The sequence below is a fragment of the Rhyacophila brunnea genome, unplaced genomic scaffold, assembly GCF_057557595.1.
Source record: "Rhyacophila brunnea isolate RB1 unplaced genomic scaffold, BYU_Rbru_1.0 scaffold_2, whole genome shotgun sequence".
In the NCBI taxonomy this organism is placed as follows: Eukaryota; Metazoa; Arthropoda; class Insecta; order Trichoptera; family Rhyacophilidae; genus Rhyacophila; species Rhyacophila brunnea.
In genome coordinates this window covers 6625928-6640329 of record NW_028232859.1, presented here as the reverse complement: position 1 = coordinate 6640329, position 14402 = coordinate 6625928, and the positions used below count along the sequence as shown (strand labels likewise).

At 35.0% G+C, this 14402-nt stretch overlaps 1 protein-coding gene and 1 long non-coding RNA gene across 3 annotated transcripts; one reads left to right on the top strand and one right to left on the bottom strand.

Annotated features, from left to right (window-relative positions):
- Positions 1 to 4785: 4785 nt before the first annotated feature.
- LOC147071772 (uncharacterized) lies at positions 4786 to 6458 on the bottom strand. 2 transcript variants are annotated; one of them, XR_015070635.1, is made up of 2 exons: positions 6418 to 6458; positions 4786 to 6180 (listed from the first exon to the last, which is right to left on the bottom strand). It is a non-coding gene; the product is annotated as an uncharacterized LOC147071772 (long non-coding RNA). The 2 variants fall into 2 exon arrangements; XR_015070636.1 differs by having other exon boundaries at positions 4786 to 5638.
- A 241-nt stretch (positions 6459 to 6699) lies between these two features.
- Positions 6700 to 10848, top strand: LOC147071771 (nitric oxide-associated protein 1). Its single transcript, XM_085947350.1, has 2 exons — positions 6700 to 7859; positions 8726 to 10848. Exons 1-2 carry the CDS (start codon positions 6873 to 6875, stop codon positions 9941 to 9943), a joined length of 2205 nt encoding a protein of 734 aa, XP_085803476.1. The 5' UTR covers positions 6700 to 6872; the 3' UTR covers positions 9944 to 10848.
- Positions 10849 to 14402: the final 3554 nt, after the last annotated feature.

Here is a 14402-nt window from a genome sequence, read left to right as displayed (position 1 = left end):
CTATTGACTCTGAAGTCCCTTGAGATGTTGATCGTATTTTTTGCCTTGTGTTCTTCTGTGCTGGCCCCTTTTTACCCCCCTTTCTTCTCGATTATTTATCTCTTTGGTTGCTCATCTTGTTTATCAGGCTGGCAGGACTGACGCTTCTATCGGAAGCGTCCTTTGTCTCTGCTTATTCAATTTCATTAGTTAATTGTTTTTCCTTTGTTACATCGTCAGGTGGACACAAGGACACCTTTCGGAGGCAGGGATACACGAGGAGGATACCAGACCAGGTTAGGGGTGGTTTGTCGAGAGGCCCACGCCCATCCAACCGAGGTTTTCCCAGAGATAACCGAGGTGGTGCGAGGGGCACTTGCCCTAGACGCAGGTGACCGGGTCTTCCTCACCACGTTCACAGAGGGACGACTCCAGCATTTCCAGGAAATCTGGCAGGCCAGAGGTGCACCACCACCATTATTAAAAATAATAACGGGAACCCGTATTCCGTTTATAAAGAAACCCTCTCTAATACTGCCTTCCGTACAACTCCAGAAGGATTTCCAAACGCGACAATCGCCGGAGATCACTTCACAAATCGCGGAACTGAAGAAATCGGGAGTATTGGAATCGGTAGAGCTATCTCCGAGCTTCCTCTCAACCCTGTTCTTAGTAAGGAAGCAAGACGGCAGTCAATAACCCGTCTTCAACCTAAAACGCCTAAACGGTTTCCTACAACAAGGCCGTTCAAACTGTTCCAACATTTCAAGGTCCCAACATTCCTGCAAAGGGAAGACTGGTTAGTAAAAATAGACCTAAGCCAAGCGTATCTACATGTACCTATAGCTATACAACATCGCCGATTTATTCGGCTAGTTTACCAATTAGAACTCCTTCAATTCACGTGCCTTCCGTTCGGACTGTCGGCAGCACCAAGACTGTTTGCCTCATTAACAAACTGGGTGGCCGAACACCTCCGGGAAAAAGGTATGAGAATCGTCACTTACTTAGACGACTTTCTAATGTCAAATCAGTCCAGAGAGATTCTTCTGTCGCAACTGACTTATAATATGATAGATTTCATGCAGGCACTAGGCTGGATAATCAACAAGAAAAAATCTTGTCTGATTCCAAGCCAACAGCGGGAGTTCTTGGGTATCACGTGGGATACTCACAACAATCGGAAATATCTATCAACAGAGAAGTGCACATCATTTCGTCACCACCTGCAATTGCAGATCGAAAAAGGCAGTTGGTCGCTCATGCAGGCCCAACGCCTCCTCGGGCGACTCAACTTTGCAACCTTCGTCACTCCACAGGGGAGGTTGCATTGCCGACGTCTACAACGTACGAGCGCTCAATTATCAAGGAGCCACCCTCACCAAACAACATCGATTTCACCACAAGCTCGAGAGGACATCATGTGGTGGATTCGAGCGGTGGGCTCTTGAGGAAAGATTTACAGGGCAACCAACAATCACTTCCTCACCACAGACGCAGCCGATTCAGGCTGGGGAGCCCAGTTAGACGAGTACCACTTATCAGGTACATGGACACAAAGCCAATCCACGTAGATCTCCAACCGAAAAGGGCTGTATGCAGTACTCTCAGCCATACAACTACGGGAGAAAACGCTCAGGGGATCAGAATGACTCCTACAAACCGACAACAAAACAGTGGTGGCCTACATCAACAACGAAGGGGGAACAAAGTCCGCAACCCTACTAAGTCTTTGCCGACCAATGACATTAATATGGACGAAGCATCTAGAAAATAAAATGACACTCACTTTGTGTCGGGTCTGCCGGATGGCGAAATTCATATTTTAATATCGGTATCCTACGCTCAAATGAACATTCTGTTTGCAAGCGGTCTGGCGTCACCGCTGGGTCTGCCCATACAAAATTTCTGACTGTCAGGTTTCGACTCCACCGTTATTATTGTGTTACAAAATGCCAATATGCCTAGTTAAAAATTGTAAAAAAAATCTACTAAACACTCCAAGAAAGATGGGATATCACTTGTCATGTGTTAGTAGGTATTATTTATTATTTTTAAAATGCCATTTTAAGATATTGATGAATGTTTATTCAATGCAATTGAATGACAGATATCATTGGACAGTCGCCTGTGATGCGCTGGGCTCACTTGCGTCTAATCTCCGAGAAGTCGTAAGTAACCGAGAATCTGTGTCTAACGCAATGAGTCATGACACTAATACGCCATTACAATAAAGGTTATATTACTATAAATTCTCGAAGCTTGTATCGCATAATGGAAATGGATACGTCATATGGTCACGTGACATCTACCTATACATCTGTGAATGACTTTCATGCACAATTTCTCGTGCGCGCCGGTATGAAGTGAGTTGTCCATTTAATATCGTCGCTATAGGATTTGTTTCCCGATTAGACCAAATGTCAATTTTACAGGAAACGAAAAACAAATTTCATTGTCGTATATTTAAATATCAGTAGACGTATCAAACATTCTTTCTACACTGTATGATAGCAACCCTATCTAAGAATAGATTCCAAGAATAATATACTGGTATAAATCATTAAATGCACAGAAAATGCGTTTTATTTACAAGTACTCACTGTGGATATTCGGGAAATTTTTAGCGCTCTCTCAAAATAATGGATATTCGGGACGAAACAAGGACGTTCGGGATTTAAGACCGTAGTGTATTGCTGCACGGCCCACGGATTACTGAGTGGTCAAAAAGTACGCGCCTCAAATGTTATATTTATTAACACGATAATTGTTAATAATTACTTCTACTATTTAAATACTTAATGATCGTAATTACCCAAGTTCGTATGTAATAATAACATGCGGCAATCGCTTTTTCGATTTTTTTCGGATTAAGTAATATTGAACGAATAATTCACAAAATTTAAGAATGTACCATTCTAATAATTGAACATACATAATTTTTAAAATCACTTCTGAGAAAATATATTATAACCAATAGAAAATATCTTTTTGAAAAAAGTAAGACACCCGGCAGGAATCGACCCTGCATCTCCTGGGTTTACGCCCCAGTCCACGAATTATCCACTATGCTACGAGGTGACATACTTAAGACGACAAACTTTAACTATTAGCCTTTTAATACCTGGTCTTCAGCATTCTTCAAAATCAAGCGAGTATCGGCGATCGGTTTTTGTTTATTACATAAAAGTAGGTATCTACAACTTCGATTACTAACCGACGTCACAGATTTCTCCAATATTTTATGATGGTACTTACTCGTACTTGCTAACAATTTTATATCAATACTTTTTCCAAAAAAAATATCTATGTAGGTATAATATATCTGTATATTATTATATCTATATATTTCTATAATTAACAATTAAACTTATTACAAACCACCAAATAATATTATATATTTACTATTGTAAGGAATAACAACACAAAATAATAGCATGTATAAATTAATTACCATTGGCTGCTAATATTAGGTAGGTACCAATATCCTAAGTATATAATATTCACCAAATAAATAGTTACTAACACACATATTAAATTAAATTAACTATCAGCGCATTCAAAAATAAATAATAGCATCGCCTTTATTTTCATAGAAATACCTAGATTAAAAGTAAAATAAAGACAAACAATGTTTGATTAATAATAATTTGAAATAATAATTATTTTTTACGTCATAGTAGTTGTCGGGTCACACTGTAGAATCCATATAACCGTTGGGATTTTGTGTCATTTATCAAAACAAAATGCAGTTATTTAGGTTAAAATACTCACTTCCATAACTCTACTGTAAGTTCAGGGCGAACTGGTGATGTATCAGCTATGAATGATCTCTTCAAATATATTCGGGAAATAAAAACTCAGCCAGAGATCTATTTCGACCGAAATTGACTTGGATATTCAGGTACAAATAGTTGGACATTCGGGAGAACAACAAAGCAAGGAGATATTATACCTAATTCTCATGTTAGGTTCATCCACCCTATCTTGCAGGATCTATTTTGCTTTACCAGGTGATAACAAACAGATATCGCAAGGGACTTCAGAGTCAATAGCGAATAATGAAAGGAGTTTTACCTACCATTAAAACTCTTATTATTCTTGTTGACTCTGAAGTCCAGAGAACACCTACCTGGTTTCCTTGAGACATATCAAATTGAATAAACAGAGACAAAGGACGCTTTCGATAGAATCGTCAGTCCTGCCAGCCTGCTAAACAAGATGAGCAACCAGAGAGATAAATAATCGAGAAGAAAAAGGGGTAAAAAGAGGCCAGCACAGAAGAACACAAGGCAAAAATACGATCAACATCTCAAGGGACTTCAGAGTCAACAAGAATAATAAGAGTTTTAATCGTAGGTAAAACTCCTTTCATTTTTGCTTTTTCACAAGTTTGCCAAAAAACGAGCTGCGTGTGGCCCACCGTGGAATGTTCCCTAAAAAAACTAGTCTTTGAAAAAACGACCAACCTGCGGCCCACTGCGGAATTTCTCGTTTTAAAAAACAAACTACTGTGGCCCACCACGGAACCTTTATCTAAAAACAACGAGTACTATTCAGAATCAAAAATCCACTGATATTTTGTCGAATCTTATCCTCTTGAGACCCGAGATAGAACCAGTCATGAGAAAAAATATTTGTGCATTTTACTGTTCAATAAATATTATTAAGATCACAAAAAAAAAATTTAAATATTTTTTTTACTATATATTAACTAAAATCCACTACGTGCACGTGAGTGCATCTCAGGTCACAATAGAGTACAATATTGGATACAGTACAAACAATGAAATGAAACAAAAACAATGTGATATCCATATAATGATACAATTTTATTAGAAAAATAATACAATAATCATAATAATATAATGGTGATTGGAAAATTATATTTATTTAGATTAAAAATATAGTACATTAACGGTCAAAACCCTAAAATACTACACATTAATTAGCGCACTTCAGGGAATAGGTTTAGGGACAACCATTCTTTGCTGTAGAAGTAGATCTGTGTTTACTCAGTGTGTTATTGAAGCTAATGGTGAAGAGTTTCTTGGATGACCTTGTATCGATGATGATACTGATGGCTAAGTGACTTTCATACCAAATCGTAGGGTTTGCAAGTCTGATTTTCCATGACTATGAAGTATTCCAATCACAGTGAATATTTTCTTTCCTATAAGTTTGCATGTACAATGAGCAAACAATTTCATGTCCATGTCCAACAAGTCCATGTCCACAGTGGTCAAAGATCCTCACAGTTTACATGCTTGATGTCCTGTGAAGGCAAACACACCACTGTGAAGATTAATGCGGCTCATCGACTTGTAATCAGTATTTTACAACAGCTGACTGAGTGATGCATATCGTTCTTCGTCTTCTTTGAATCATAACACGTATTGGCCTGAAATAACGAATCGGTGAGGTTGAAGCTGGTAAAAAAGTCATATGTGTAGACGTACAAGGGCAGTTGTTGTGAAGCCAAAGTAACATCACAGCGTTGCATTGAGATTGTATCGTATCTTCATCAGATAGGTAGGATTCACTTCCCCACATGGAGAATAATTTATAGAGCAATTGGAGTCCAGCACCCAATAAACCATATATGGCCATGAACTGAACTCTTCAGCTCAGCATCATTCGTCTTATTAGGCTCAGCGTACTGAAACAATAGAAAATACAATACTATGAATTAATCGATACATTTATTCCTATTTATTAAGTATTCGACACCAGGAATATAAATACTAATGGCCAATAGTATTAATCACTAGGTATATTAAGTATATTAATTATTCTGTCCATCGAATCCTCAATATGGAGATCACAAAGCCCTTTCATCACAAACTGTATCAATTTAATTGGTACCTACTTAATTGATTTTTTAGCAGTGCATGCACTTGCCTAATAAAATGATAAGTTTGATATTTATGACTAAATGATAAAGTAATATAATATGAGCATTGATAAGCCTTTTGATAATTGTTTCATAAGCCAGGATAGGATCCTGGATTGTGATTTTGAAGGATGTATCTCAGCTTCTAGCAGTGAGTAAAGTTCACTGGATCTCCAGAATAAAGTCATCATCTGGGCCCAGGAGATGAATGTGAACATCATTACTGTCATCAGGGTTATATCCTCCACCAACTTCGACATCATTATCATTCAAAATATCACCAATATGCTGGCTATTCAAGGATTCGTCTAAATGTAAACAAAAAACATAACCTTAATAAATCAGATATACTAATGTCAAAATATATCACTCTAGACCTGAGTTACTCATGTGTGTACCGAATTTTGAAACTATGATTATAATATTTTACAAAAGTGTAAAGATAATTTAAAGTATACGGAATATTACTATGATTCATTGTGAAACTAAATACATCATTGGTTTTTAATATAAATAAATATTAATATTTAATTAAAAGCACTTACTTGTCAGAGTTGACTTTTTAGCTGCCATTTTTGTCTTGTGCAAATATCCATAACTTCAAAGTCAAAATAACAATTTATTTTAAAACTACATAGGCTAGTGTTTTGCTCTAGTGGTAGAAAAATATACTATCTATACCACTGTAGTCAAATGCGGTTCAAGTATCCATTCAAATCATTACTAAAAAATATTTAAAAATAACGTCCACATATGTGTACCTCAGGACGCAAGAGGTTATGAATTTTTTCACAACGGAAATTTCAAATTTGGACTTGGCTACACTGCTGAAAAGTGTCAATAGTCGCACAATGCCAATGTTTAGTAAATTTTGTTTAAACGAAATTTACGAATAATATTATATTAAAGTAACCATTGCGATTCTATAAAAAATACTTAATTTTAAATACTTATTTGGTAATTATGATCTTTTCATCGATTGTACATTAATTTTAGTAAAATGTTGAGAAAAGGATCAATATTTTTGAGGTTATATTTCAATACAAATTCGAGGATAACATTCGCTACAGTTGTACAAAGTTCAGAAAACATCTCTAAGTTAGATAAAACCGGTGAAAAAAGCGCAGAAGATGTGACAAAGGAAGTGAAAGATAAATTATTATTCAGTTCATATTTAGAAAGTCAGTTTGAACATTATGGGAGACGGATAAATGTTATGGCAAATCGGTATCAACGATACGAAGCACAACATGAATTAAAAATGAGAAAAATGAAAAGGCCTATCCCCTTAAGCTTGAAATATCATTCTGATAATCCCATCGTTCATTCAGACGATGAACCGGAAGTTGTTAGTGTTTTAGAACCCGAGATATGTGAGCAATCTGAGGAAGTTTTCCATTTACCGTACGATGAGAACACGAACATTGGCAAATCTTGGATGACTGATTACCACAGTTTTAACGATGCGACACTAATAGACAAAACAAAGACTATACCGCAAACAGAAAAATCCAATTCAAGGAACGAAAACAGTACTTCTGTTCACAAAAATCATCGATATAAAAGAGATGTTCAAAGAGAACTTGAAGAGGATGGTGAATATATAGACGAACTTTGGAAGCACAATTATGGTGAATCAGATCCTAATGCTAAAATTAGCAATGTTGCCTGCGGAGGTTGCGGGGCTCTGTTGCATTGCAAAGAGACGTCTTTACCGGGATTTTTGCCCAAAGAAATATTCTCAGGGCTTAGTAAAGCTGACCTCAAAGCGACGATATGTCAGCGTTGCCATTTTTTAAAGGAGTACAACGTGGCACTGAATGTAAACGTGGACCCGGCAGAGTATCCCAAACTCTTGGAAACCATTAAACCAAAATCTGCTCTTGTCATACTCATGGTAGATCTATTAGATTTCCCATGCTCTATATGGCCTGGAATTTCGGAAATAATTGGAGGGAAAAGACCCGTTGTTGTTGTTGGCAACAAAGTAAGTACCTATTCTAGAATTAGTTAATAAACAATTTTTCCATAATTTATTTATGTTACATGAAAATGTTTATTTTGTGTTATGGAATTTAATTATTCCAATATTCTATTGTCATTAATTAACGTAAGTAGGTATCCATTATCAGCGTTCTACTTCAATTCTAAAATTGAGTTCACCACAATGTGGTCATGATGGTATAGGTAGTTGTTAAAACTAAATTACTATATAGTGAAAGGTACTTATATCATCATGTCCTATAGTTCAATATTGTCATCAATTCTTTACCTTTAAAACTCTAAAATGGAAGAATAAAAATTTCTATAACATGTTGACAACCAAGTTACTACAGTACTATTTGAAGTTGTTCAAAATGTTAAACTGGACTGACTGACGGACTGTGGAAGTAAGGAGGTGTAGTACGGTAATTGGCGGGGGACAGGAAGTGTTGTAGACTGCGGAGTGCGAGCGGTTCTTGAACAGTTGAACAGGTATGAGAAGTATGTTGATTCTGTTCCACTTCACTGCACATTCCCCATTAATACATTTCTTTGCTGGAATCAACAACAAATCTCCATATCCAGGTCGCCAATGAACATCCAGTCTGCGACTGCTCCACTGTACATTTTTCATATTACATGCAGCGGTAATCTAATCTGACTCTCACCTATTTAGGTAGTCACAGCTGCATCTGAGATAGGGAAAACTCTGGCAAACTGCATGTTAATTTTTTTAAATCGTATGTCAAGTGCAGTCTGCTCCTTGGTAATGCTTGTGGATGCTTTTTCAATGCTCTTGGTTAATTACATAAAACTGTAAGGTTCTCTTTTCCAATAATTTGCTTAAAATATATTGTTTTGCATTTTTAGGTAGATCTTCTACCGAAGGACCGTACGGGCTATCTGGATCACATAACTAAATGCCTCTCTGACACTATAATGTCGAGTTCTCTGTGTAAAACTAATGTACAACACGTGGCTCTGATATCAGCCAAGACAGGGTACGGTGTAGAACGACTAATTAGCCATCTCCACAAATTATGGAAATATAATGGAGACGTATATCTTATAGGATGTACCAATGTTGGAAAAAGCACCCTTTTCAATGCATTATTACAGAGCGACTATTGCAAAGTAGAGGCCGTGGACTTACTGCAGCGCGCCACAGTGAGTCAATGGCCGGGAACCACTTTAAACCTCCTCAAATTTCCTATTTTAAAACCTGCCTCATGGCGATTGGCTCTTCGATCAGAACGGCTTGAAGCTGAAGCTTCTGCCGTTGCTGAGATGGAACTGAAAAACATACAAATGAGAAAATATGGTAAGCAGAAAATGCCTGTTCTTCTTGACCATATTGGTAGAAGTTTCTTGAACTTCAGAGAAATTCGAGATCTTGATGGCGATCCTTTTTCATATCAAATGACCTCAGGATTCAGAGAATCTAGTAAACCTATCGGTATAAGTGAAGCAAATAAGAAGTACGCCCATAGCAAGTGGTGCTACGATACGCCTGGTGTTGTGCATCCAGATCAGATTCTCTCTATTTTGACAGTGGAAGAGATAATGCTCACATTACCTAAATATATAATCAAGCCGAGGACATATTTCATGAAAAAAGCTACTACATTATTCCTGGGCGGTATAGGGAGGATAGATGTCATCGACTCCGATGTACCATGTTTACTTACCGTCTTCGCATCGACTTTTTTGCCTGTTACTATTTGCGAAACAGTAGATGCTGATGAAATCTACACTGAGTTATTGGGAACAGAGTTTTTCGTTGTGCCATTTGGAGGAGAAATACGATTAAAAAATTGGCCTGGACTTACAAAGAGAAAGAAAAAAATCTCATTTACTGGTCTAGCCGAGAATACTGTGATTGCATGTTCAGACATAGTTTTGTCTTCAGCCGGTTGGGTTTCAATCACTCCTAAATGCGATAACAAGTGTGTTTTTGATATTTGGACACCCGGTGCCAGAGGCATTCATGTCCGAACGCCGTCTCTCATTCAGCACTCTGTAAAAGTGAAAGGCCCAAGAATCAGTGGTACTCCTGCTTACCGAATTGGGAAACGTTTCTATTCGTAGTTGTATTACTTGATGACGTAGCTACTACATACTATAGTAATATACCACCCATATGGTATGACCAACTTTAGAAATAAATTTTCCCTTAACGGCCCACATGCTCGTCGTAGGTCAAAATTGAGTTTTTATTGTATTTTCAAACCATGATCCTGGACACTCCTTAAACGTTGTAGATAATCTATTTATATAATTTTGAAGCCTTATTATCCTTTATATTTATTTCAAAATTTTGATGACTGCATAAAGTATTTTTGTTACATTAAATAGTATTCTTTTAAACCTCTCGCTCTAATGTTTTAGAATATAGTCATATTTCGGTACATGAATGTGCAGTGGTGTTAAGATTTTTTACTTTTATTAATTTTTAATTCCATTTATAAAACCATCAGTATAATTTATGACGAGATAATTTTAGTAAAATATTTACGATAAAAAATTATATTGATAATCTCTGTGATCCCAAATTTGACAAGAATTAGGCATTATTCAAAAAATCGGCAAGATTAACACATTTGAAGATGATTCTAAACATACTTATTATAAGCTATGTCTTTGACCATTCAAGTGTGATAAACATCCTATGAATAATGATTGCTTTATAATAATTATTGACCTAAGAATAAGGTAGTGTTTTTTTGAAATACGCCATATCTTTTGTCATTCCCCAGTGGTTAAGCTACAACATACGGCCGTAGCCATAAATTGACAAACTATAATTGAAGTAGGGAGTAAATGTTACAAAAGATGCCAACCAGATACTAAAAATCAGGAACTGGAAAAGACGTGCGGAGGACCGTTCCGGCTGGAGGACAGCGGTGGAGGAGGCCAGGGCTCGACTTGAGCTGTAGCGCCATCGAAGAAGAAGTAAAATGATATTGACGCGCGTGTTTGAACATGTACCGTTTAAAAAAAAATAAAAAAAATTTCCATTAGGTACATGTTCAAACACGCGCGTTAACATAATTTTACTCCCTACTTTAATTATAGTTTGTCAATTTATGGCTACAGCCGTATGTTGTAGCTTAACTACTGGGGAATGCCAAAAGAAATGGCGTATTTCAAAAAAACACTACCTTATTCTTAGGTCAATAATTATTATAAAGCAATCATTATTCGTAGGATGTTTATCACACTTGAATGGTCAAAGACATAGCTTATAATGAGTATCATTAGAATTATCTTCAAATGTGTTAATCTTGCCGATTTTTTGAATAATAAAATGCCTAATTTTTGTCAAATTTGGGATCACAGAGATTATCAATATAATTTTTTATCGTGAATATTTTACTAAAATTATCTCGTCATAAATTATACTAATGGTTTTATAAATGCGATTAAAAATTAATAAATGTAAAAAATCTTAACACCACTGCACATTCATGTACCGAAATATGACTATATTCTAAAACATTAGAGCGAGAGGTTTAAAAGAATACTATTTTATGTAACAAAAATACTTTATGCAGTCATCAAATGTGTAAAATAAATAAAAAGGATAATATGGCTTCAAAATTATATAAATAGATTATCTACAACGTTTAAGGAGTGTCCAGGATCATGGTTTGAAAATACAATAAAAACTCAATTTTGACCTACGACGAGCATGTCCCCCCTTAAGGTGTTGAAGGAAACCTTCTATAGAGATGGTGCCTAAACATATAAAAATGAGCCAGAAAGAACCTCTTGGAATACTGCAGTTATTTGTCATACAATCTCCGACATGAAGATTACTCATATTTTTTTTTGTCTACAAAATTGACACTTATGTGAAACTGCCCTTCATTTTTATAAATTTGAATATCTCACATATGTAAATAATTTAGTCTTTTACAAATAAAATGGTATGCATTGCTACAGCTTTTTAAATTATTATATTGTAACCTACCATGATTCATTTTTCTCTCTACTGTTTTCAGTTTGACATAAAACTAGCGGTGAGTTACTATGTATCAGTTAGCACAGGCTCTGCTGAGCCAGGATATAGGTCGTTGTTCATCGAACGATGATTTTGATTGAACGACTCACCTGCCTATTCACAGCCGTGTGCAGTAATACTTTAATTTCTTTTATTTTGTTAATAGTCAATTCATGGTGGAACTGCAGTGTATTGTTTTAATTTAATAAAACGCATTTTTTTTTGTAGTATTTATTCCACTTTTAATCAATAGATTAGGACCGGTTTCGTCCGCCTCAGTTGAAAATGTCTCTCTGAGGCGGACGAAACCAGTCCTAATCTATTGATTAAAAGTGGAATAAGTACTACAAAAAAAATTGCGTTTTATTAAATTAAAACAACAATACAGTAATACTTTATCGCTAATTGCAGATATCTGTGGCGAAGACTCAGTACTAGGTCATTATTGAATATTTACTCTTAATAAAAATAATTTCAATTACTTAATTATGAATTGATCTACTTCATCCGTAATTCAATGAAGTTACAGTGTTGAAACACTTTTAAATACCTACTATGGAATTATTCGTACAATTTTGTAACTAATATTTGTGTCAACATAATTTTGTCACCAGCGCCACACTTTGAAGAAATAATTAATATCAACTTCAACGTGAAAATAATATTTAAAAAAGACTGATCTTATTCATCTCATTTAAAAAATTTTGAATTATGACTAAGCCAAATATAATAGAACAAATTGCCACGTGTTACTGTGTGTTATTTATTACACTCCAATCAATGTCCAAGTAGGTACATATTGTTATTTTTTCCATGTGTCATAAGTTATAATTGTCTAATTCTGTCAAGATGATAATGGTGTACAGTGAATCCACGATTCTACGATTTTCAAGGGACCCTAGAAAAAAACGATAAATGCAGGATATACAAAAAAAAAAAAAAATAAAAGATCTCGTATTTTTCCTGAATTTTTTCGACATCTTGAATTATTTTAATTTTCTCAGCTGACTTAGAACAATTCATGATACGAGATGATACGCGTCGACTGACCTGTGTAAACAAAGTGACACGACTGAAAGGTCTGTATTAGTATGTATCATAAATAATTCTACGAAAGCGAAATGAAAAATATTCAACAAAAACAGTCAATCGGGATAATATTTGTGACAGGACCATAATATTTAGACGATAGATCGAGGAAAATGATAAATCGGGGAACGGTAAATGCGGGATTATTTAACATTGTTCTTGTTTGGTGGGACTTTCAAAAATGAACGATCTGTGCGGGAAAACGATTAATTCAAGAATGGTAGATCGAGGTTCCACTGTAATCAAACAAGAGTCACACAGTCACATTACGATTAGAGTACATAATTATAACCTTTTTTTTTTTTACAAAATATTGCAAAATAAGTTTTGTTATCGTAAGACAGCATCAATACTTTGACAGCTCAGTTGTTAGCCATTCACTAAACCAATTGGATCCATACACATTGAAATATAAATATATTCATTAAATTTTTTCATTGGATTTTTTAATTGACTTATAATTTCTCAGGGTCTATTCTATTCGTTACCATTCAATGACACTAAATTGATTTCAATTTTATATTGTGGGATTATATAATGCCACTTGATTTACCATTATTGGAAATTTGGAAACACTAATTTCATGGCAAACGTTGAGAATCACAACATAACTGTGACATAAATCCGTATGCGAAAGGAAAAGGGTGATTAGTGTTTGAAAATTGTGTTGAATATGTGAAATAAACCATAAAATGGATAATTTAAATAACGCCTCTGAATTAGTAAATTTAACACATAAACATTGGAGTTCCCAAACAAATTGGTACAAGAATCAATTTTATTTAACTTTCCAGACAATTTGGTGATTTTAGACCTTTTCATCTTGCACACAGAAATGCACTCTTCAGTTTCTATACATTCATTAAAAAAAGTAAATAAAAGTCTGTCGGAATGTGAGGAATAGTTTATTCAATGATATTTTACAAGTCTCTCTTTCACTCCCTTAATCTACATAGATTTTCAAATGAACACGGGTGTAAATCTTATATAATTAAACTTTGATTATGAATGTGGATAATTTAAATAATATTTCAATAACTTTCTTTCCAAATTTTACGTAGGAGTTCCATATACAATCAGATTAGATTCAACCCGAAATTGAAAAGATGCAAATAATATCTTTCCGTGTTTTGTATTTGTACACTGATATTTGAAACAATAAGCCAATATTATTGGAATGATTACTTAATGTTTACTGTCAATGAACAGCTTATGATTGACAAAAAAATCACCTACTTATAAAATAATTTAAGTTCTACCGTATTAAAATTTAAAATAACTGTCAGTAAAAATGCTTATGATAATTAATATACATTAAAATATTATTGTAGCATAAATGGACGGTCACATTGCTTCGTGTATATAATTTTTATTGTATTTACACATCTTATACGTAGACAATGATATAATTTATTGAAGTCAATTGATGATCAATTACACAATACAGCTGCCGAG